Source organism: Oncorhynchus nerka, linkage group LG10, assembly GCF_034236695.1.
Source record: "Oncorhynchus nerka isolate Pitt River linkage group LG10, Oner_Uvic_2.0, whole genome shotgun sequence".
NCBI lineage: Eukaryota > Metazoa > Chordata > Actinopteri > Salmoniformes > Salmonidae > Oncorhynchus > Oncorhynchus nerka.
The window spans coordinates 41,354,283-41,377,358 of record NC_088405.1 but is presented as its reverse complement, the minus strand read 5'-3'; the positions used below and the strand labels follow the sequence as shown (position 1 = coordinate 41,377,358).

The 23,076-nt window shown below is 40.9% G+C and overlaps 1 protein-coding gene across 3 annotated transcripts in view; it reads left to right on the top strand.

Moving 5' to 3' along the window:
* LOC115135332 (Kv channel-interacting protein 2) overlaps positions 1-10,633 on the top strand; it is a 182,716-nt gene extending 172,083 nt beyond the window's left edge. For all 3 annotated transcript variants that reach the window (XM_065023377.1, XM_065023378.1, XM_029669924.2), the window contains 6 exons: positions 2,625-2,694; positions 3,107-3,177; positions 3,724-3,831; positions 8,136-8,240; positions 8,376-8,438; positions 8,890-10,633. In XM_065023377.1, the coding sequence (XP_064879449.1) occupies positions 2,625-2,694; positions 3,107-3,177; positions 3,724-3,831; positions 8,136-8,240; positions 8,376-8,438; positions 8,890-8,937 (465 nt within the window). In that variant the 3' untranslated portion in view covers positions 8,938-10,633. The remainder of the gene's footprint in view (positions 1-2,624; positions 2,695-3,106; positions 3,178-3,723; positions 3,832-8,135; positions 8,241-8,375; positions 8,439-8,889) is intronic.
* The last annotated feature ends 12,443 nt before the right edge of the window (positions 10,634-23,076 follow it).

The following is a 23,076-nucleotide window of genomic DNA, read 5'->3' as shown; positions in this document are numbered from 1 at the left end:
CTTCATGACTGAATTAGAAATGTATAATATCTGAATGTAGCTAGCTAGATTCTCTTACACATATACATGGATGAACGATTCTCCTTCTCTGTCACGGAGGCCATGGTTGCCCTTAGTTTGAAAATGTAGTCCGGAGGCAGGTGTTTTATACAACAGCCTTCAGTGTTCTCTTTCCGACTCCCTCTGCGTATTTGCAATCAAACGCCAGCATTTTCTCCATCTCCTTAGCTATCATACTCTGCTTCCACTGGAAATTCCACTGAGATCTCTATGATGTCTTTAAAAAGGCTGCATTGGAAAGGATTACCTACACATACAGAGCAGCTCATGTTATAGACAGAAGCATGCTACATGGCAAATCAATCCGAACTCATCTCTCGGCATGTCCATCCCATCCATTATCTCAGCCAGTCATGGCTAGTGGGAAGGTTCCTGACTTTTTCCATGGCTAAACCAACTAGGCTCGTAATTTAACAATGTTATTCGTATTTACAGATGTAATACACGTTTGTTATTAAGGCACATGAAAGTTCACATGTTCTAGAAAGCATTTCTGCCAAAAAATGCATTTTGATAAAAAATTAATTCCTATGTTCAAATGCCTCGCCTGTGAAGAAGTGACGTGTGACATACGCCTAGTTTCCTGAATCGAGACACATATGCCACTTGCTGACAGTCACTCATTTAGCCCATGTCAATTAAAATGGTTTAGATTGGTAAATTAGTCTAGTCAGCTATCTAAACTTGTAGTAATTATGGCAGAATAAAACCTATCCAAAGCAAAAACCGTAGACAGATGGTAGCATTCGCGCCAAACTGAAAGTGTGAATCATTGCATTTAACCACGGCAAGGTGACTTGGAATATGGTTTAATACAAACAAATCGCCATTGCATTGCACACTGCCCTATCTCATCTGGACAAGAGGAATACCTACGTAAGAACACTGTTCATACATCTCAGACCTCAACACCATAGTACCCTCCAGGCTCATCATTGAGCTCGGTTCCCTGGGTCTGAACCCCGCCCTGTGCAACTTGGTCCTGGACTTCCTGATGGTCCACCCCCAAGTGGTGAAGGTTGGAAATAACACCTCCACTAGGCTGGTCCACAAGGGTGAGTGCTCAGCCCCCTCCTGTACTGCCTGTTCACCTATGACTGCGAGGCCATGTACTCCTCCAACTCAATCATCAAGTTTGCAGATGACACGACAGTGGTAGGCCTAATTACCAACAATGACTAGACAGCCTACAGGGAGGAGCTGAGGGCCCTGGCAGAGTGGCACCAGTAAAAATAACCTCTCTCTCAACTTCAACAAAATGATGAAGCTGATCGTGGACTTCAGGAGACAGCAGAGGAAGCACGCCTCCATCCACATTGACGGGGCCGCAGTGGAGAAGGTGTAAAGATTCAAGTTCCTCGACGTACACATCACTGGCAAACTGGAATGGTTCACCCACACAGAGAGTGTGGTGAAGAAGGTGCTATAGCACCTTGTTCAACCTTAAGAGGCTCAGGGCTCTCCAGAGGGTGGTGCGGTCTGTCCAACGCATCACCGGAGGCACACTGCCTGCCCTCCATTGTATCTATAGCTCCAGATGTCACAGGAAGGCCAAAAAATATCATCAAGGAACTCAGCCACCTGAGCCATGGCCTGTTCACCCAGCTATCATCCAGAAGGCGATGTCAGTACAGGTGCATCAAAGCTGTGACGAGAGACTGAAAAACAGCTTTTATCTCAAGGCCATCAGACTGTTAAATAGCCATAACTAGCCAGCCTCCACCCAGCACCCTGCCATGAACTTAGTCACTGTCGCTAGCCGGCTATCACCTGGTTACTCAACCCTGTACCTTAGAGGCTGCTGCCCTATGTACATACACATGAACTCACTGGTCAGTTGTATAATGTTTACATACTGTTTTTCTTATTTAATATGTATAATACTGTATTCTAGTCAAGGCCATCCTATTCAACTATTGCTGTACATATATATATATATATATATATACAGTGTATGTAAATCATGTATTTATGTTTTTGTTTATTATAAATTAGCAAACATTTCTTAAAACTTGTTTACACTTTGTCATTATGGGGTATTGTGTGTAGATTGATCAGAAAATATACTAATTGAATAAGGCTGTAACCTAACAAAATTTGGAAAAAGTAAAGGGGTCTGAATACTTTCTGAAGGCACTATATATATATCCTCCGGACTCCTACATTGCTTGTCGTAATGTTTCTATTTGTATTAATTCCATTATTTTACCCTTAGATTTGTGTGTATTGTTGTGTATTGTTTGATATTATTGCACTGTTGGAACTAGGAACACAAGCATTTCGTTACACCCGCACTAACATCTGCTAAATATGTGAATTGCGACCAATAAAATTTGATTTGATTTGACCTCCAGGGGGCCCCCATTGATTTCTGTTAGTCACTCTCACTCAGATATCATATTAACCTGTCATAAGTCATGACAAAATGTGTAGAATTACATGAAATTTGCTTTAAAACTGCAAATATTTCTCCCTCTTTCAAGAACGTATAATAGTAAAAGTATATGGATGGCAGAAGACTTGCCTTCTGACTGATCCTGTTCTTTCTGTGCTGTTGTTGGTAGGAGTGTCCGAGTGGAGTGGTGAATGAGGAGTCCTTTAAAACCATCTACTCCACATTCTTCCCCCAGGGAGGTGAGTCAATGACCGTTAAACCTTTGACCCCTGACCTATAACCCTAAACCCAAACTAAGTATTTTAAAGATCTGTTACTCCCCAAAGTAACTGAGACATTTAACAAGAGTAACAACATTTAAGACCAGTGATATTTGTATTGATGTGATGTCCCATTTTTTAACCATTATGTCTGTACTACTTACAGTAGGGCACTTACAGTACAAGGCCTTGTTTGAAATGATATTTAGGTTGAAGATGTATCTAACTACTTGTTACAGAATAAAAGTGTGTTGTCTGAAATTACATTTATGTGCTAACAACTTATTTGATCAGGTTTTGTTCCAAATATATTTACCCACTTGGAATTTTTTGTATATTGTTGTCTCAGATACATTTCAATTACATATTCTGTACGTCTCTATCCGTTCAGATTCGGGTGCGTATGCACATTTCTTGTTTGAGGCCTTTGACACTAACAAGAATGGATCGGTTAGTTTCGAGGTAAGATTATTTTTTTACTATTGTCTACTTCCTGAGTGAGGAAAAACTATCTCAGTCTGCGTACTGTATATGCAGCTGCAGCTGAATATGTATACAAATAGAATAAATGCCTTTCTGCTCCTCTCAACACATACAGACACACACACACATACACGTGCGACCTAAGGGTCGAAACATTGTTGATGGACACACTGGGGGAAAATAGTGTATTGCAGTGAGCCACACCATCTTCTTTGCTGATGCTATAGCCCAGGGGATGGGCGACACATGTTACTTCTGTTCTCAGAACCGATTAAAAATGTTCCGTTTTACCAGTCAGGAAGCGCATGGCTTCGTTCCCACAACCGATGTGAAACCGAAAACATATGTTCCCGCAACTTCCAAGGAACCAAATGCGCTTGTAGTGGTGGGAAAAAAGGTGTGTAAGTGTATGGAGTATGATGGGTGGTGAAGAATCTTTACAAAAATGTTAAATCTCTCTCTCTCTCTTTCTCTCTCCCTTTCTCTCCCTCTCAATATCTTTGGCTTTCACTCTTTTTTTCTCAGGACTTTGTGTTTGGTCTGTCTATCATTCTGAGAGGAACGATAAACGACCGGCTAAACTGGGCCTTCAACCTGTACGACCTGAACAAAGACGGCTGCATCACCAAAGAGGTAACACACACGGCTGCACACAAACACAGATGCACACACACACACACACTCACACACACACACACACACTCACACACATATACCATACTTGAGAATACAGAGTATCAACAACATTACTGGCCTGTATGACCACTTGAAAAGAATGAAGTTTTTGTTTTAAAAAATCTGCACCAAATCATCCATTCTGTTTGCAACAAGGCCATTAAGTAATACTGCAAGACAACACGGCAAAGAAATACACTTTTTGGCCTAAATGGTTTAAGTCAAATCCTCTGCATTTTCAAGTTTTGTGGTGGCAGCATCATATTATGGGTGTGCTTGTCACTGGCAGGGACTGGGAAGTTTGTCAGGATCAAAATTAAAAAATGAATGGAGCAAAGCCCAGCTACAAAGGTAGAGGAAAAAACGTCTCAGTCTTCTGGAAACCTAACCCTGGGATAGAATTGTATTTTTCAGCAGGACAATTAAAAAACGTTTTTAAAAAATACACACTAGAATGGCTTTCCAAGAGGTGCTGAGTGTTCCTGAGTGGTCCAGTCTCAGCCCAGACTTAAATTTCCATGAAAATCAGAGACAATGTTTGAATATTGGGGCGGCAGGGTAGCCTAGTGGTTCGACCGTTGGACTAGTAACCTAAAGGTTGCAAGTTCGAATCCCTGAGCTGACAAGGTACAAATCTGTCGTTCTGCCCCTGAACAGGCAGTTAACCCACTGTTCCTAGGCCGTCATTGAAAATAAGAATTTGTTCTTAACTGACTTGCCTAGTAAAATAAAGGTAAAATTTTAAAAATTAAATATTGCTGTTCATCAATGATTCCCAACCAAAGGTATTGAGCTTGAGCAATTTTGACAAAAACAATGTCTATACAATGGGGCAACAAAGTATTTAGTCAGCCACCAATTGTGCAAGTTCTCCCACTTAAAAAGATGAGAGAGGCCTGTAATTTTCATCATAGGTACACTTCAACTATGACAGACAAAATGAGGGAAAAAATGATTTTTTATGAATTTATTTGCAAATTATGGTGGAAAATAAGTATTTGGTCACCTACAAACAAGCAAGATTTCTGGCTCTCACAGACCTGTAACTTATTCTTTAAGAGGCTCCTCTGTCCTCCACTCGTTACCTGTATTAATGGCACCTGTTTGAACTTGTTATCAGTATAAAAGACACCTGTCCCACAACCTCAAACAGTCACACTCCAAACTCCACTATGGCCAAGACCAAAGAGCTGTCAAAGGACACCAGAAACAAAATTGTAGACCTGCACCAGGCTGGGAAGACTGAATCTGCAATAGGTAAGCAGCTTGGTTTGAAGAAATCAACTGTGGGAGCAATTATTAGGAAATGGAAGACGTACAAGACCACTGATAATCTCCCTCGATCTGGGGCTCCATGCAAGATCTCACCCCGTGGGGTCAAAATGATCACAAGAACGGTGAGCAAAAATTCCAGAATCACACGGGGGGACCTAGTGAATGACCTGCAGAGAGCTGGGACCAAAGTAACAAAGCCTACCATCAGTAACACACTACGCCGCCAGGGACTCAAATCCTGCAGTGCCAGACGTGTCCCCCTGCTTAAGCCAGTACATGTCCAGGCCCGTCTGAAGTTTGCTAGAGAGCATTTGGATGATCCAGAAGAAGATTGGGAGAATGTCATATGGTCAGATGAAACCAAAATATAACTTTTTGGTAAAAACTCAACTCGTCGTGTTTGGAGGACAAAGAATGCTGAGTTGCATCCAAAGAACACCATACCTACTGTGAAGCATGGGGGCTACTTTTCTGCAAAGGGACCAGGACGACTGATCCGAGTAAAGGAAAGAATGAATGGGGCCATGTATCGTGAGATTTTGAGTGAAAACCTCCTTCCATCAGCAAGGGCATTGAAGATGAAACGTGGCTGGGTCTTTCAGCATGACAATGATCCCAAACACACCACCCGGGCAATGAAGGAGTGGCTTTGTAAGAAGTATTTCAAGGTCCTGAAGTGGCCTAACCAGTCTCCAGATCTCAACCCCATAGAAAATCTTTGGAGAGAGTTGAACGTCCATGTTGCCCAGCAACAGCCCCAAAACATCACTGCTCTAGAGGAGATCTGCATGGAGGAATGGGCCAAAATACCAGCAACAGTGTGTGAAAACCTTGTGAAGACTTACAGAAAATGTTTGGCCTCTGTCATTGCTAACAAAGGGTACATAACAAAGTATTGAGATAAACTTTTGTTATTGACTAAATACTTATTTTCCACCATAATTTGCAAATAAATTCATAAAAAATCCTACAATGTGATTTCCTGGAGAAAAAAAATCTCATTTTGTCTGTCATAGTTGAAGTGTACCTATGATGAAAATTACAGGCCTCTCTCATCTTTTTAAGTGGAAGAACTTGCACAATTGGTGTCTGACTAAATACTTTTTTGCCCCACTGTATGTTACCCTAAGAGTTGTACCAAGATAGTAGAATCTTATTCAAATGGCTGCCAATGGTGCTTCCACCAAGTATTAACTCTGTGGTGTCAAGACATCTACCATTTCTTCTTTTTAATTATTTTCATAAATGTTCGATAATGAACTTTTACTTAAAAAATGTTGTGTAGGTTGTGTAGATCCGTAGAAATTTTAAGGCAGTAAAATGTGAAGATTGTGCAAGGGGTGTGTAGACTGTACCTCTCCATTCTGAAATCAGAGTCTCCTCTTCTAAGTTCTGAGCTCTCTATCCATGTTATAAATCTAAAGTCTATTCTAAAATTGACAGTTCTCAAGTTGACCCTCAATCTCAGATTGGAGAGTGGTTGACTGATCTTGTGCTGTGACATTACCCAGCTTCCACATAATGTTCTGAGAACCTTGTGTTTTTTAGAGCTTGGTGAGAGTGTGGTTGTCCTATGGTTATTTTGCATACAACCTTCCCACAACTTTCAGGGAATGGTGCAGGATAGTTGCTTTGATTTTGGAACGTTCGCAGCACATTTAAGGAACTTCACAAAAAACACATTATGTTCTTGGTATTTCATTACCTTAACAGGACAATTCCTAAAAGTTCAATCATGATTACATTTCATTTACATTTTGGGAATGTTCTGGGAATGTTCTCCAACTGGTTTGGTATTGGGAACGTTCTCAAATAATACAGATAACATTAAGAAACAACATTCTGATGTGGCAATTTCAGTACTTCAGCATAGCGTTTCCTACCGGTTTTCTAATGGTTCTGTTAAAAGTCATGTTCTTAAATTGCCCCGAGAACGTTAAGAAAGCGTTACATAAAAACACAAGAAACCTTTCGTAACATTCAGAGAACATTCCAAGGATGTTATTTAACAACATACATTATGTTCTCAGAACATGAAGAAAACTTAACATAAAAAGCGCAAGAAAACTTGAGTAACATTCAGAGAACGTTCTGAGAATGTTTAAAAAAAAACATATATCTCAGCATCAACAAAACTCTCGGTAGCCTCCTCCTTGTTAAGTGTGTTCAGGTGTTTCCTTTGAAATGGAGTCTTTTTGAATAGACTAAAATAAACAGCTTTGTATGTGTAAAACAATCATGGCATGCTAGCTCCATCTGGGTGGTGCAGTGGTCAAATTCCATGGTCAGAGAATCAGAAGATAATAGATTCAAATCCCACTGATTCCATGTCAAAATAAAGGTATTGCATGATTAATGCCAAAGAAAATATATTTCCATGGGTCTTGTTTTTGGTTTCACTTTTGTGGGAACAAAGCGATACGTTTCCTGATGGGTAAAACTGAAATGACAATTGTTTTGCAGGGAGGTTCTGAGAATATTTTACTCTGGTTCCCTGAAAGTTTTCCTGGGAGGATTTATTAACGCTCTGAGAATGGAAATGATAGGTTTTTGAAACTTCCTTAAAAATGTCACTAAATGTTTCAATAAGACTTTTAATAATGCTGTTAGCTCATTTTGAGTTAACTCTAAGCACAGAAAACTCTGTTAGCTCAAAATGAGATAACAGCATTATTAAAAGTCTTATTGAAACATTCAGTGACATTTTTAAGGAAGTTTCAAAAACCTATCATTTCCATTCTCAGAGCGTTAATAAATCCTCCCAGGAAAACTTTCAGGGAACCAGAGTAAAATATTCTCAGAACCTCCCTGCAAAACAATTGTCATTTCAGTTTTACCCATCAGGAAACGTATCGCTTCGTTCCCACAAAAGTGAAACCAAAAACATACATTCCCCCAACTTCCAAGGAACCAAATGCTAGCTGGGTATACCCTGTGTCATCTCTCTCTATCTCTCTCTCTCTCTCTCTCTTTCTGTCTCTCTGTAGGAGATGATGGATATAATGAAGTCTATCTATGATATGATGGGGAAGTACACATACCCCTGTATGCAGGATGAGGCACCCAGGGAACACGTGGAGAGCTTTTTCCAGGTCAACATTCAATTTCTGTTTATCAAACCCAATACTTTAGAGCGAGCCCTTGAGCAAGGTACTCAAACCGCAAAATGCTCCAGGGGCACTGAACGACGTTTGTCCCCTTTTTCCTGCCCTTTCTCTCCCTTCTAGAAAATGGATCGTAATAATGATGGTGTGGTCACTATTGATGAGTTCATCGAGTCATGCCAAAAGGTAGGTTGTGTGTGTGTAGTGTGTGAAAGTTCTTGTTTGTAAGACAGGTTCCATTTGTGTAACTGACCACTGAGTCCTCAGATCTCACTAAGGTTAATTAGGGCATTCCCCAAGGTTTGGTTTTAGGACCGTTACTGCTTGCACATTTTATATTCCCTTTTCACCCATTTTCCAACATTGTTTTGGGTTGTGAGCCATTTAAAATGCACTTTAAATAAATTCTGATAGAGAGAGAGAGAGAGTGAGCAGAGAGGAAACTGTCTGAGCCGACTCCTCTGAGCTTCACCTTTACTGTCGTCTCTATCTTAGGGAGTCTGACTCCCTTGAAAAAGAAAGCTGAAACAAAGAGGTATTAATTGTGCCTCGAGAAACTTGCTACCCCTGTTGTCTCTCTATGCTTAACATTTCTATCTCTCTCCTTTTCACTCTCTACCCCCCCCTCTCTCTTCAGGATGAGAACATCATGCAGTCCATGCAGCTGTTCGACAACGTCATCTAGGAGCCTCTGACATAGGAAAGTGGCTGGAGGACAGGGGAGGTGTGTGTGTGTGAGTGTGCACCACAGGAGGTTGGTGGCACCTTAACTGGGCAGGAATGGCTTGTGGTGATGGTTGTAGCGGAATAAGTGGAATGGTATCAAATACATCCAACACATGGTTTCCATGTGTTTGATGCCATTACTTTTGCTCCTTAGCGGCCATTATTATGAGCCGTCCTCCCCTCAGCAGCCTCCACTGGCATGCGCGTGTATTTGTATGTGTGCGCATGTGTGTGTGTGTGTGTGTGCGCATGTGTGTGCACGCGCGTGTGTGCGCGCGCGCGTGCGTGTGTGTGCGTGTGTGTGTGTGTGTGTGTGTGTGTGTGTGTGTGTGTGTGTGTGTGTGTGTGTGTGTGTGTGTGTGTGTGTGTGTGTGTGTATTTCTCTCTGCCCTCACTCCAAGCCAAAAGGGGGTGCCTCCTCTTATCCAGCCCTTCATCTCTCCCAGAGACATAGAGAAGAGAGGGGCTGGTGATCCACACCCACATCAAGGACCGGTTCAGGAGTGAGCAACGTTACAGAACATTCAGATAGAAATGTGTTGTGTAGAACAAATATGATTGCCTGTCCTGTGTAATAGGGAGTCAATCGTGTCAGCTCTATTCGTTACGTCTATATGCAACTTTTGGAGTGCTTTGTCTGGTTGAAAACACCCCTGGTTCGTTAACTATTGTATTATTTTAACACTCCTGTTTCTGACACAGCTGCTGTAGCATGCTGCCTGGCCTCAATGTAGGATAAAGTCCCCCATACTCACTGACCAATTGTCAGTTTTGCATGTCCCCACCTAATGGTTAATGTTAGGGGGTGGCTAATCCTAGATCTGTGGTTAGAGGCAACTTCTACCAGAGCAGCTGGACCCCTGACACCTCTGTCATTAAAACTAAGGTAACTACCGCCACTTAGTGGACAAAAGGAGGAAAGGACACTTGGAAAAGGGACAATGGAACTGAAGGGACTGAGGATCTGAAGGATGAGACTTCTTGCGAACAGAAGACAGAGACAGAGTTGCTTTTAATAAGGGACTGATTTGAATATCGCAATAATGATGTCACTAATAATAACTTGTACATATATACAGAAATACTCCAAAGCCTGTCTGCCTGTCTGCTGTTGCTAGAGTCATCCACAGGTGCCTCGCGTGTGTGTGTGTGCGCGTCCGTGTGCGTACTTGTCATTCCTGTCTCTGGTAGGAAACCATTCAAATTTCAACTCCATATGAGGCCTCCTTTGTACTAACACTAACTTATGCTGACTGTTGTACCTCTTCCAATTACCCTGCGGTCAAGAACTACAGACAGTCTAATGTGGGGCTGAATTGAAGAACATGCTACTTCGACCCTCTAGGCTTCAGTAGACTCCTTACCGTATTTACAGGTGACTAGCTGATGCAGTGAAGCATGGGAATATGAGTTGAAACGGAAATGTCTGGCTTATCAAATACTGTAATGCGTCATATTATGCCTATCTTTCATTATACTGATCATGCAACGGAAACTGAAAGCATTTCTGTTTAGATCGACCATGAAAGAGCAGCAACATGTCGAGGACAATTCTACCTGATATAGTATCCAAGTTAGGCTTCTTGTTTCATGTCTACGTACACAAAGTCAGGCGTGGGTGTTGTAGTGTGTGTGTGCGTGTGCGTGTGCGTGAAGGTGTGTGCGTGAAGGTGGGCAGGTGGGTGGGTCGGTGGGTGGGTGTGAGGACACCAGTACTGTTTCTACCAAAGAGTCAGACACACAAACTGAAGAAGTATTTAAAGCCACCTGCAGTTATATCAGGCTATAAATAGGCACATGTGGGAGGAGAGGAGGAAGTGGAGAACGAGATAAAGAGAGATTAGAGTGGAAAGGGATAGAATGTGAATGCTTTTGTGTGTAGGGGGTGTTGGGTTGTGTGTGTGTCACTGCGTAAGAGAGTGATTTGTCACCTGAATAGTACAGTTTCCCAAGTCTTTGCCAACTTCAAGTTTCGAACTGGGGATTAAAAAAAGCTGTTTGAAATGCCTTTGTGGTTCTGAAGAGAATGTTGATCTTTTGTAAAATAACATTACCTGTCTCCATCAACTACTTCTTATGTGTCTCATTAAATTACGTCATCACTTTCAGCCCTACAACAGTGGCATAAGCAATAACGTCCATATTCTACACCCTTTTACCTGTTCCTGGGAGTAGATAACCAACGGGTCAAGGGTCAGATATTCGTACAGCCGCATACTCATTAAGGTTAGGATTGAATAGGATAACTGATCCTAGGACTCTGGTTAAATTACAATATTTAATTTTGATTTCCTTACCCTGTAAGCAGTCGATGGTCAAGGTATGACAACAATCCATGCTTTGGTTTTGTTTACCTGGCATTGAACTATTTTTTCTCATATTGATTGTGTAGCTCAAATAAAGCCCTACTTATATATGGTGCTAACATATGCCATCTTTGTCCTGATCCTGCCCACATTCTGATAGTGCCTACATTTTTTGCCAGGTGTAGATGATTTAAAGACACATTGTGATCTGATTGTGATCAGATTTTCCCGAACACCTCCGGAGGTAGTCAGGCAGACATGTCTGGATATCAATCAAGAGTAAACAGACCCAGATGGTCAAATAATTAAAATCATAATTTGACCAGCCTCTAAAGTCCTTGACAGGTTGCACCGTTGACATATGACATCATCAAATGTCTTAAAATAAACAAAATCATAACATTTTGAAAGAATATCTGTCAAATAATTTGCATAGAGGGAGGCAGCAGCTAATATTGTCACAATGCAGACACATTTGAATGGATAAGATATTTTTTTTTAAACAATGTGTAGATGTGACAAACCTTGGTCACATCGTGATTGGATCATATAGATCAGGTCATAAAACTCACATGTTAGCACAAGGTGTAAACAAGGCTTAAGTCACTTATAGATGAGTTGGACATGAATCGCAAAAATGCTAATAGAGGTGCCAGTGACTTGCATTGGGTTTGTGCCACAAATGCTAAAATGCTAGAATTTGAAAACAGTTCCAGAGAAACAAAGCCAAATCATGGATTGCTGCCACAACTTGTCCATAGACTGCTTACAGGGTAAGAAAACTCATATGTCATTTTGTAATTTTGGTAAACTATCCCTGGGCCAACTTCTACCTGGAGTGTATTATTAATCGGTTAACACCTGTAATAACATTTAATCCACTTGAATATGTTTTCACAATCTTTTTTGGGGGGGGGGGGGGGGGGGGGGGGGTCTGGCTCTGATTGTCTGCTTGCAGGTTCCGTAGGTGATTTCATGCACTGAGCACCATTGAAACCCATTTATACTCCATGTACTGTGTCATAGAACAATGATATCTACTAACCCGTTGTTACTGACTGTGTGTAGTTAGTTAGCAAGCCTCAACTGGTTGCATTGCATATGTAAGATGTGTATATTTTGTACAGAGACAATACAAATCACATTGCTATGCATCTTTGTGTGTGAAGTGTTTTTAGTGATCATTTTGCTTAATTCACAGTGAAAGCCAGGCAAACTATGTGACTACAGCCTATTCCTAAACTGTCCATTGAGAATGAAACAGCTAATCATGTGGTGGGTTATGAAGTACTGAAAATACTGAGATGGTTCAATATTGCCTTTATTTAAGGCATAAAATAAGAGAGGGCTATGTACATATCTGGTAACACGCACACTCACACACACACACACACTCACTCACTCACTCACACCACACACACACACACACACACCAACAGTAGTGTCCAAAGCAATATACAAAAGATAATATTACTTTTGGCAATCTAGTTCCCCAGAGTCAGATAAAATAGTGAAAGTACAGTACCTCTAAGTTCCTTCATACTAGATGCAGAGACGTACGAATGGTTTGCATGAGTTCTTCTGACTCTGGGGAAACAAAAAGAGCTTCATTGCCAGAATCCCGAAGTATCCCTTTAAGTGTACAAAGATTGCCCTCCAGTCACAACTCTGCAAATTGTATAGGTATAAATTGCCTCCAACCACTGAGTCAGATACAGTGCCTTCGGAAAGTATTCAGACCCCTTGACTTATTCTAAATCAAATAAAACAATTTCTAAACTTCTAAATTATTCTAAATTAAACAATGTCACAATACCCCATAATGACAAAGCAAAAAAATGATTTAATAATTTTTTGCAAATGTATTAAAAAGAAAAAACAGAAATACCATATTTACATAAGTATTCAGACCCTTAGATGATGAGACTCGAAATTGAGCTCAAGCGCATCCTGTTTCCATTGAACATCCTTGAGCTGTTTCTACAACTTCATTGGAGTCTACCTGTGGTAAATTCAATTGATTGGTCATGGTTTGGAAAGGCACACACCTGTATATATAAGGTCCCATAGTTGACAGTGCATATCAGAGCAAAAACCAAGCCATGAGGTTGAAGGAGCTCCGAGAGAGGATTGTGTCGAGGCACAGATCTGGGGAAGGGTTCCAAAACAATTCTGCAACATTGAAGGTCCCCAAGAACACAGTGGCCTCCATCATTCTTAAATGGAAGACGTTTGGAACCACCAAGACTCTTCCTAGATCTGGCTGCCCGGCCAAACTGGGCAATGGAGGGAGGTGACCAAGAACCCAATGGTCACTATTTCAGAGCTCCAGAGTTCCTCTGTGGAGATGGAAGAGCCTTCCAGAAGAACCACCTGCAGCATTGCACCAATCAGGCCTTTATGGTAGAGTGGCAAGACAGAAGCCACTCCTCAGTAAAAGGCACATGACCGCCTGCTTGGAGTTTGCCAAGAGGTACCTAAAGGACTCCCAGATCATGAGAAACAAGATTCTCTGGTCTGATGAAAACAAGATTGAATTCTTTGGTCTGAATGCCTCACCACGTCTGGAGGAACCCTGGCACCATCCCTACAGTGAAACATGACAGCATCATGCTGTGGGTATGTTTTTCAGTGGCAGGGACTGGGAAACTAGTCAGGATCGAGGGAAAAATGAACGGCGCTGTTCTGTGAAGGGAGTAGTGCACAGCGTTGTATGAGATCTTCAGTTTCTTGGCAATTTATCGCATGGAATAGCCTTCATTTCTCAGAACAAGAACAGGCTGACGAGTTTCAGAAGAAAGGTCTTTGTTCCTGGCCATTTTGAGCCTGTAATCGAACCCACAAATGATGATGCTCCAGATACTCAACTAGTCTAAAGAAGGCCATTTTTATTGCTTCTTTAATTGAGTTTTAATGACTCCAACCTAAGTATATGCAAACTTCCGACTTCAACTGTACATATGTAAACTTCCGACTTCAACTGTATGTAAACCTACATATAAGTTTACATACACTTAGATTGGAGTCATTAAAACTTGTTTAAAAAACTTGATTAAAGAAGCAATAAAACTGGGGGGGAGGCTTGCAAGCCGAAGAACACCATCCCAACCGTGAAGCAGGGGGGTGGCAGCATCATGTTGTGGGGTGCTTTGCTGCAGGAGGGGCTGGAAAGGAAAATTATGTGGATATATTGAAGCAACATCTCAAGACATCAGTCAGGAAGTTCAAGCTTGGCAGCAAATGGGTCTTCCAAATGGACAATGAGCATACTTCCAAAGTTGTGACAAAATGGCTTAAGGACAACAAAGTCAATGTATTGGAATGGCCATCACAATCCTATAGAAAATGTGTGGGCAGAACTGAAAAAGCGTGTGTGGGCAAGGAGGCCTACAAACCTGTCTCAGTTACACCAGCTCTGTCGGAGGAATGGGCCAAAATTCAACCCAACTTATTGTGGAAAGCTTGTGGAAGTATACCCAAAATTTTTGACCCAAGTTAAACTATTTAAAGGCAATGCTACCAAATACTAATTGAGTGTATGTGAACGTCTGTCCCACTGGGAATGTGATGGAAGAAGCAAAAGCTGAAATTACTCATTCTCTCTCCTATTATTCTGACATTTCACATTCCTGAAATAAGGTGGTGATCCTAACTGACCTAAGACAGGGAATGTTTACTCGGATTAAATGTCAAGAATAACATTTTAACTGAGGTGTATGTAAACTTCCAACTTCAACTGTAAATACACACATATACATGTTGACTTGTACGTACCAGTCAAAAGTTTGGACACCTACTCATTCAAGGGTTTTCTTTATTTGTACTATTTTCTACATTGTAGAATAACAGTGAAGACATCAAAACGAAATAACACATATGGAACCATGTAGTAACCAAGAAAGTGTTAAACAAATCTAGATTTTAGATTCATCAAAGTAGCCACCCTTTGCATTGATGACAGCTATGCACACTCTTGGGATTCTCTAAACCAGCTTCATGAGGTAGTCACCTGGTATGCATTTCAAGTAACAGGTGTGCCATGTTAAAAGTGTTTTGGTATTTATATCCTTCTTAATGTGTTTGTGCCAATCATTTGTGTGGTAACAAGTTAGGGGTGATATACAGAAGATAGTCCTATTTGGTAAAGACCAAGTCCATATTACGGTAAGAACAGCTCAAATAAGCAAAGATAATTGACAGTCCATCATTACTTTAAGACATGAAGGTCAGGCAATCTGTAAAATTTCAAGAACTTGACATTTTCTTCAAGTGCAGTCACAAAAACGAAGTGCTATGATGAAACTGGCTCTCATGAGTACTGCCACAGGAAAGGTAGACCCAGAGTTACCTCTGCTCCAGAGGATACATTCCTTAGAGTTAAACTGCACCTCAGATTGCAGCCCAAATAAATGCTTCACAGAATTCAAGTAGCAGACACATCTCAACATCAACTGTTCAGAGGAAACTGCGTGAATCAGGCCTTCATGGTTGAATTGCTGCACAGAAACCACTACTAAAGGACACCAATAAGAAGAACAGACTTGCATGGGCCAAGACACACGAGCAATGGACATTAGTTATCACGGCACCAGGCACCACGTGGTATTTGTACGCGAAGGGCAATTTACTGTATCTGCGCATTGTGCCTTTTCCTTTTCATTGATGATTACATTTTGTGATTGTACTTCGACTCACATTGAAAACTACAGTCTAATCATAATTAAGTTAATTTAATATTTAAATTAACTTCCACATGATTCTCCGCCTATGTAGGAAGCCTACACTATTTCAAAGAGACCAAATGTAATAGGCACACTTGAACTCTCACGCCCAACTAGAAGAGGTAGGCTACTGAAGTAGAAGCAGTGAATTCTGAATGTGTGTATAATGTGGGGGGAAAAAATTGTTTTTAATACAACAGGTAGGCTAATACAATGCAGAAAGCGAACCATTTCCAAATAATCTGTCAGATAACAAAAATACAATATTTCCATCCCAAAGTCATCTGTCTCGCAAGCTCCCGCCAGCAGACAGTGCCACAGACCGTGCAGCAATGATCTCGTTAAGGACCTGTAGGTTGCGCAGTCATCCAGCGGGAATGCAGCCCTCTATAGTGCACAGTCAGTACGCAACACTTTGCTCACCGTCATTGTAAAAAATAATTTGTTCTTAACTGGCTTGCCTAGTTAAATAAAGGTTAAAGAAAAATAAAGAAAAGAAAATCATGTCTTGCAAGATTAGATGGTGACAGGGGTCCCAACAGGGTCAGACAGCCAGGGAAGCCAGAGCTCAGAGCTCTGATGAGACCAAATTTGAGATTTTTGGTTCCAACCGCGTGCCTTTGAAAGATGCAGAGTAGGTGAATGGAGGGTCCCTGCATGTGTGGTTCCCATCGTGAAGCACGGAGGATGAGCTGTGATGATGTGGGGGTGATTGTCTGGTGACACTCATTGATTTATTTAGAATTCAAGGCACACTTAATCAGCATGGCTACCACATCATTCTGTAGCGATACGCCGTTCCATCTGGTTTTCGTTTAGTGGGACTATCATTTGTTTTCAAACAGGACAATGTCCCAAAACACACCTCCAGGCTGTGTAAGAAGGAGAGTGATGGAATGCTGCATCAGATGACCTCAAACCAATTGAGATGGTTTGGGATGAGTTGGACCACAGAGCAAAGGAAAAGCAGCCAACAAGTGCTCCGCATATGTGGGAACTCCAAGACTGTTGGAAAAGCACTCCTCATGAAGCTGGTTAAGAGAATGCCAAGAGTGTGCAAAACTGTCATCAAGGCAAAGGGTGGCTACATTAAAGATATTTTTTGATTTGTTGAACTGTTTTTGTTACTAAATGATTTGTGTTTTTTCATAGTTTGGATGTCCACTATTATTCAACAATGTAGAAAATAGTAAAAATGAGTAGGCGAGGAGTAGGCGTGTCCAAACCTTTGACTTGTACTGTAAGTATTCAGACCCTTTACTCAATCTTTGTTGAAGCGTCTTTGGCAGCGATTACAGCATCAATTCTTCTTTGATATCACGCTACAAGCTTGGCACACCTGTATTTGGGGAGTTTCTCCCATTCTTCTCTGCAAACTCTGTCAGGTTGGATGGGGAGCGTCGCTGCACAGCTATTTTCAAGTCTCTCCAGAGATGTTCACGTCGAAGCTCTGACTGGGCCACTCAAGGACATTTGGAGACTTGTCCTGAAGGCATTCCTGCGTTGTCTTGGCTGTGTGCTTAGAGTCGTTGTCCTGCTGGAAGGTAAAACCTGCATCACAGTCTGAGGTCCTGAGCGCTCTGGAGCAGGTTTTCATCAAGGATCTCCCTTTACTTTGCACCGTTCATCTTTCCCTCGATCCTGACTAGTTTTCCACTCTCTGCCGCTGAAAAACATCCCCACAGCATGATGCTGTCACCATCATGCTTCACCTTAGGGATGGTGCCAGGTTTCCTCCAAACGTGATGCTTGGCATTCAGGCCAAGACTTAAATCTTGGTTTCATCAGACCAGATAGTCTTGTTTCTCATGGTTTGAGAGTCCTTTAGGTGCGTTTTGGCAAACTCCAAGCAGACTGTCATGTGCCTTTTACTGAGGAGTGGCTTCCGTCTGGCCGCTCTACCATAAAGGCCTGATTGGTGGAGTGCTGCAGAGATGGTTGTCTTTCTGGAAGGTTCTCCCATATCCACAGAGGAACTCTGGAGCTCTGTTAGAGTGACCATTGGGTTCTTGTTCACCTCCCTGACCATGGCCCTTCTCCCCCGATTGCTCAGTTTGGCTGGGCGGCCAGCTCTAGGAAGAGTCTTGGTGGATCCAAACTTCTTCCATTTAAGAATGTTGGAGGCCACTGTGTTCTTGGGGACATTCAATGCTGCAGAAATGTTTTGGTACCCTTCCCCAGATCCACACAATCCTGTCTCGGAGCTCTACAGATAATTCCTTCGACCTCATTGCTTGGTTTTTGCTCTGACATGCACTGTCAACTGTGGGACCTTATATAGACAGGTATGTGCCTTTCCAAATCATGTCCAATCAATTGAATTTACCACAGGTGGACTCCAATCAAGCTATTGAAACATCTCAAGGATAATCAATGGAAACAGGATGCGCCTGAGATCAATTTGAGTCTCATTGCAAAGGGTCTGAAAACGTACGTTAATATGGTATTTTTGTATTTTATTTTTAATACATTTAAAAAACCTTCTAAAAACCTGATTTTCGCTTTGTCATTATGGGGTATTGTGTGTAGATTGATGAGGACAATACTTTTTTAAATACATTTTTAGAAAAGGCTGTAATGTTTTTAAAAAATTGGGAAAAAGGAAGGGGTCTGAATACTTTCCAAATGCATTGTAAAAGGTAAGTATGACTCAGATTACCATTTAGACTCTAACCTTTTCTATAGATCATGTGCTTGTGTACACCACATACATGTTTAAGACAACAAAGAAAAAATAGACAGTTGTCACATGCGTCTTCTTCGAGTGTTGTTGAGGGGAGGGGAGACACAAAGCGCTGTTCTCCCTCTCCGCCTGCAGATGGCAGCAGGCATAAATAATTCCCAACTGAAATCCTTGGAGGACTCAGACCAAAATAATAGTGGATTACAACCATAAACAGTCATTGATTACAACAATATCCAAGCCATGTTTTATAAATACAATGTGATCCCATAATCTTATTGGCAGCCTCAACTATAGTGTTTGAATATAAACATTCAAACTTAGATACAGTAGGTTTCTGTGTGTTTTCAAAACTTGTTTTTCTGAAATGATAAACCTGCAATAGTCTACGCCATCTCAATCTAATCTCCAAATGAGATGGCAATTATTATTTTATCAATTAGAAAAAAAATCTGCCCTACTATAAGTGAGATTTATGTATTGATTTGAAATATATGCAAAGTAAAAAATGTAATGTTTCTGAAATTTCAGGGCAATAAAATGCATGAAAAAATTATAATAATCTGAGTACATTTGAAAAATGTAGCCCCATCAGCAATTTCAACTGCCCCCTTAGTCACTTTATCCTGGAGCCAGGTATGACACAATAGTAGACTACTTCTTTCAGTTTTTTGCATTCATTTGGTAAGGGCTGCATTTAATAGAGTAATTGCCCATCTAAACGTCATTGCTGTCCATTGTGCTGATACCGTGCAGCAGAGATAGGCTACAGATTTCAAAAGCACTCAATGATCTCGGTATCTCGCCGTGTGTGCCACTGCCAAACAGGTGTTAGATTAAAAAATGTTCTTCCTATATTATTATTATTACTATTATTATTATTATTAGTAGTACTATAGTAGCCTATATAAGTAAGAGACTGCCAGTCATGCCTTAAAATACAATCAATCTTTTTACTTTGAAAATAAAATAACAAATCAAATTTTCTGGCTAATTAGGCCATGGCCTAAGTATTAAAACAACAGAAGAGAACACAACAGAAGAACACGTCAATAAAATAACAAACAAAGTCTTGAATAAATAAATACATGCTCTGGATATTATTAGGCTACTATAGCCTAAGCATTAAGGCAACCGAACAGAACACTATAGAAGAACGCATAAATAAATAGTCTTGAATAATTAAATAATAAATAAATGTTCTGGATATTATTAGCTTTTTTTAATACATCAAAACACAACAGAAGAACACATACTGTATTTTAGTAGATGTCCTGGTGGTCATCTCTTGCTGCTAGCAAGCTGAAATCAAATTGAAATTGAATAACTGATATAAATAATTGAATATAAAACTACAACCAACTTACTGAAAATGTAACAATTGTCAGAAGAAGTAGGCTACTAGGACATGTAGACCTCTGCATTTAAGTTTACTTCAAATGAATTGTCTACTTGCATAAAGTAGGATCTTCTACATATTATCGCATAGAAACAGGATCCACAGTGGAGGGTTTCAGCATTGTTCTTCTCTGGTCGATGGTTCAGTCTGCCATGCTTCCTCTACACTTGACGTGGCCAGTTGATTCTCTAGTTGTATCAACAACCAAGTCAAATAACTTCCACACATCTGACTTTTCTTCCCGACCATCCAGTATACTTTCCCATGTGGCAAGTTTCTTTTTAATATCCTCCGCATCCATTTTGCTGTCACATCTGTGATAATGATTGGCTATCGTACGTTCAGACCCTACCCTATTGGTCGGTCACAGGTGTATGCATGTGTCACGTGAAAAAAAGCTTTTTTTGCAGTCTCAACCAGTGGCGACCCGTCATTCAGAGCCCCACCTGTTTTGAGCCCCACATTTTTAGCTAAAAAAAACACACAAAAAACATCATACTTTCAAAATCTTAGCTAGCAGTCATGAATGATCATGAAAGTCCTTTTTAATCCTTGTCAAGGACAACAACCACCCGAGCCACTGCCTGTTCAACCCCGCTACCATCAGGAAGGTGAGGTCAGTACAGGTGCATCAAAGCTGGGATTGAGAGACTGAAAAACAGGTTCTATCTCAAGGCCATCAGACTGTTAAGCAGCCATCACTAACACAGAGAGGCTGCTGCCTACATACCGACTTGAAATCATTGGCCACTTTAATAAATGGATCACTGGTCACTTTAATTAATAATGCCTCTTTAATAATGTTTACATATCTTGCATTACTTATCTCATATGTATATACTGTATTTTATACCATCTATTGCATCTTGCCTATGCTGCTCTTTCATTGCTCATCCATATATTTATACAGTGGGGCAAAAAGGTATTTAAGTCAGCCACCAATTGTGCAAGTTCTCCCACTTAAAAAGATGAGAGAGGCCTGTAATTTTCATCATAGGTACACTTCAATTATGACAGACAAAATGAGAAAAAAATCCAGAAAATCACATTGTAGGATTTTTTATGAATTTATTTGCAAATTATGGTGGAAAATAAGTATTTGGTCACCTACAAACAGGCAAGATTTCTGGCTCTGATTTGATTTGATTTGATTATCGTTCTCATCGGGCATTGGACATAAACATTACACAACAAGTTAGAAATCGCAAATTCAACAATGAGTGGTTTGGAAGGAATCAGTGGCTAACTGCAAGCATTGCAAATCAATCACTAGCCTGCTATTCAGTGGAGTGTGTGTGTGTGGTCCCAATTCTGGGTTTAAGGGTTTATTTTCAAGCCTTAAAATGATAAACATTCAACATTGGTCAGGCTGTCAATCCAGCGTGATTTATGTTGCGCTCAAAGCAACTGTTAACTGGGAAATCTGACTTCTGTGAGTTCAAGACAACTGAGAACTTGAGATAAATGAGCTCCGACTGAAAAAACATGTTTTGAACGGTAATCCAACTCGGTATTGTAAATTGGGAACTCGGGCCTCTTTCTAGAGCTACGACCTGAAGATCACTGACGTCATCATGGTTCAACCTTGTTTTCTCCCGAGTTCCCAGTTGTCTTGAATGCCCCATAAATCCAGAGCATGCCAGACTTTGATGACAAAATTTGCCCATGAATGATTGCCACGCCACCTTCCTGTTCAAGTGAGCACAGCAAAACAAGGTGAGTACAAAAATGTATTTGTACACTGCTGCACAAATGATGTAATATGCCAGGGAGATATGTATACTGTAGCTAAGAAAGTAATGCTAAGTGTATGTTGTGCAGTAAACTGTTAGTAGCAACGAGGGTGCAGAAGGGGGCATTGCCTCCTTAGTTGGAATATTGTGCCCCTCAGTTTTATATCCCTATTCTGTCCCAATCTGCCCACTCCATCATGCCAAAAGAATTTGTTGTGTATGTGTAATAACTCAGGACATCATTAATATTTGACAAGGTAATGAGACATTAACAGACATTCAGAGACAAATTGTTTCAATTTTTTATGTTTCAGAAGTTTGAGGGATTTATAAAATTGTAACAGTTCAATGAAAATAACAAAAGAATATTACATTTTCCCACCCCATTTACATTTGTGAATATACTATTTGGCCAAGAAAATAATAATGATAATAAAATAGTTATGATGGGAATTACAAGGATAAGCATAATGCCATTTAACATCATCAAAAGGTAAACATAGGTCATTCTGGAGATTTTATACACAACCAATCATGAATTTCAATCCATGGTTAACTAAAATGGCGGCATGACAAAAATAAACGCTCTGTAGATTCTACATCAGAGGAAGCCTTCCATGCATCATATGTACACCATGCACATTTTAGCAGTTGACCTTCACAGTTGAATGGCGGGATCAATTTGACCATTTAGGTTATGTACTACCACACTTTTTTTTGGGGGGGGGGGTAACGTTAACTGTTAGGTAGGTAGCTGATAGCACGATGGATATTAGAAAGTTTGCTTCGCCGGGGCACAACGGCAGCATCGGATCAAAGCGGTGGGGAGGGAGAGAAGCCTGCCTCAGAGGCCAAGGCCGCTAAACCGCCGATAATCACCTAGGCCAAGGCTGTCGAGTCCAGCAGCAAAGGCATCTGCACAACGGTCTTGCAGCCTGGTGACATAGGAGGTAACCAACCCGAGGAGAGGCCTGCAACTGGCATTTTGTAGCGCGTGGTTCAAAAACAGAGAGGGGCTGGAGTATTCCTGCAAGGAATTACAAGCACTCGGACACCCTGCTCCAAGCAAACGGCAAAGGGTAGTGAGTCGTACTCTGAAAGAATATGCGGTCGAAACAACAATGGGCCAGCAAGGTGAGGATAATGAGAGCGAGTGCGAAATACCTTTTTTTCAGCACTCTGGATGCTGGACTAGGAGAAATGTCAGAAAGATTTAACGAACGAAACAGCCAACTTGTTGAGGCCCTAGGTGCCTT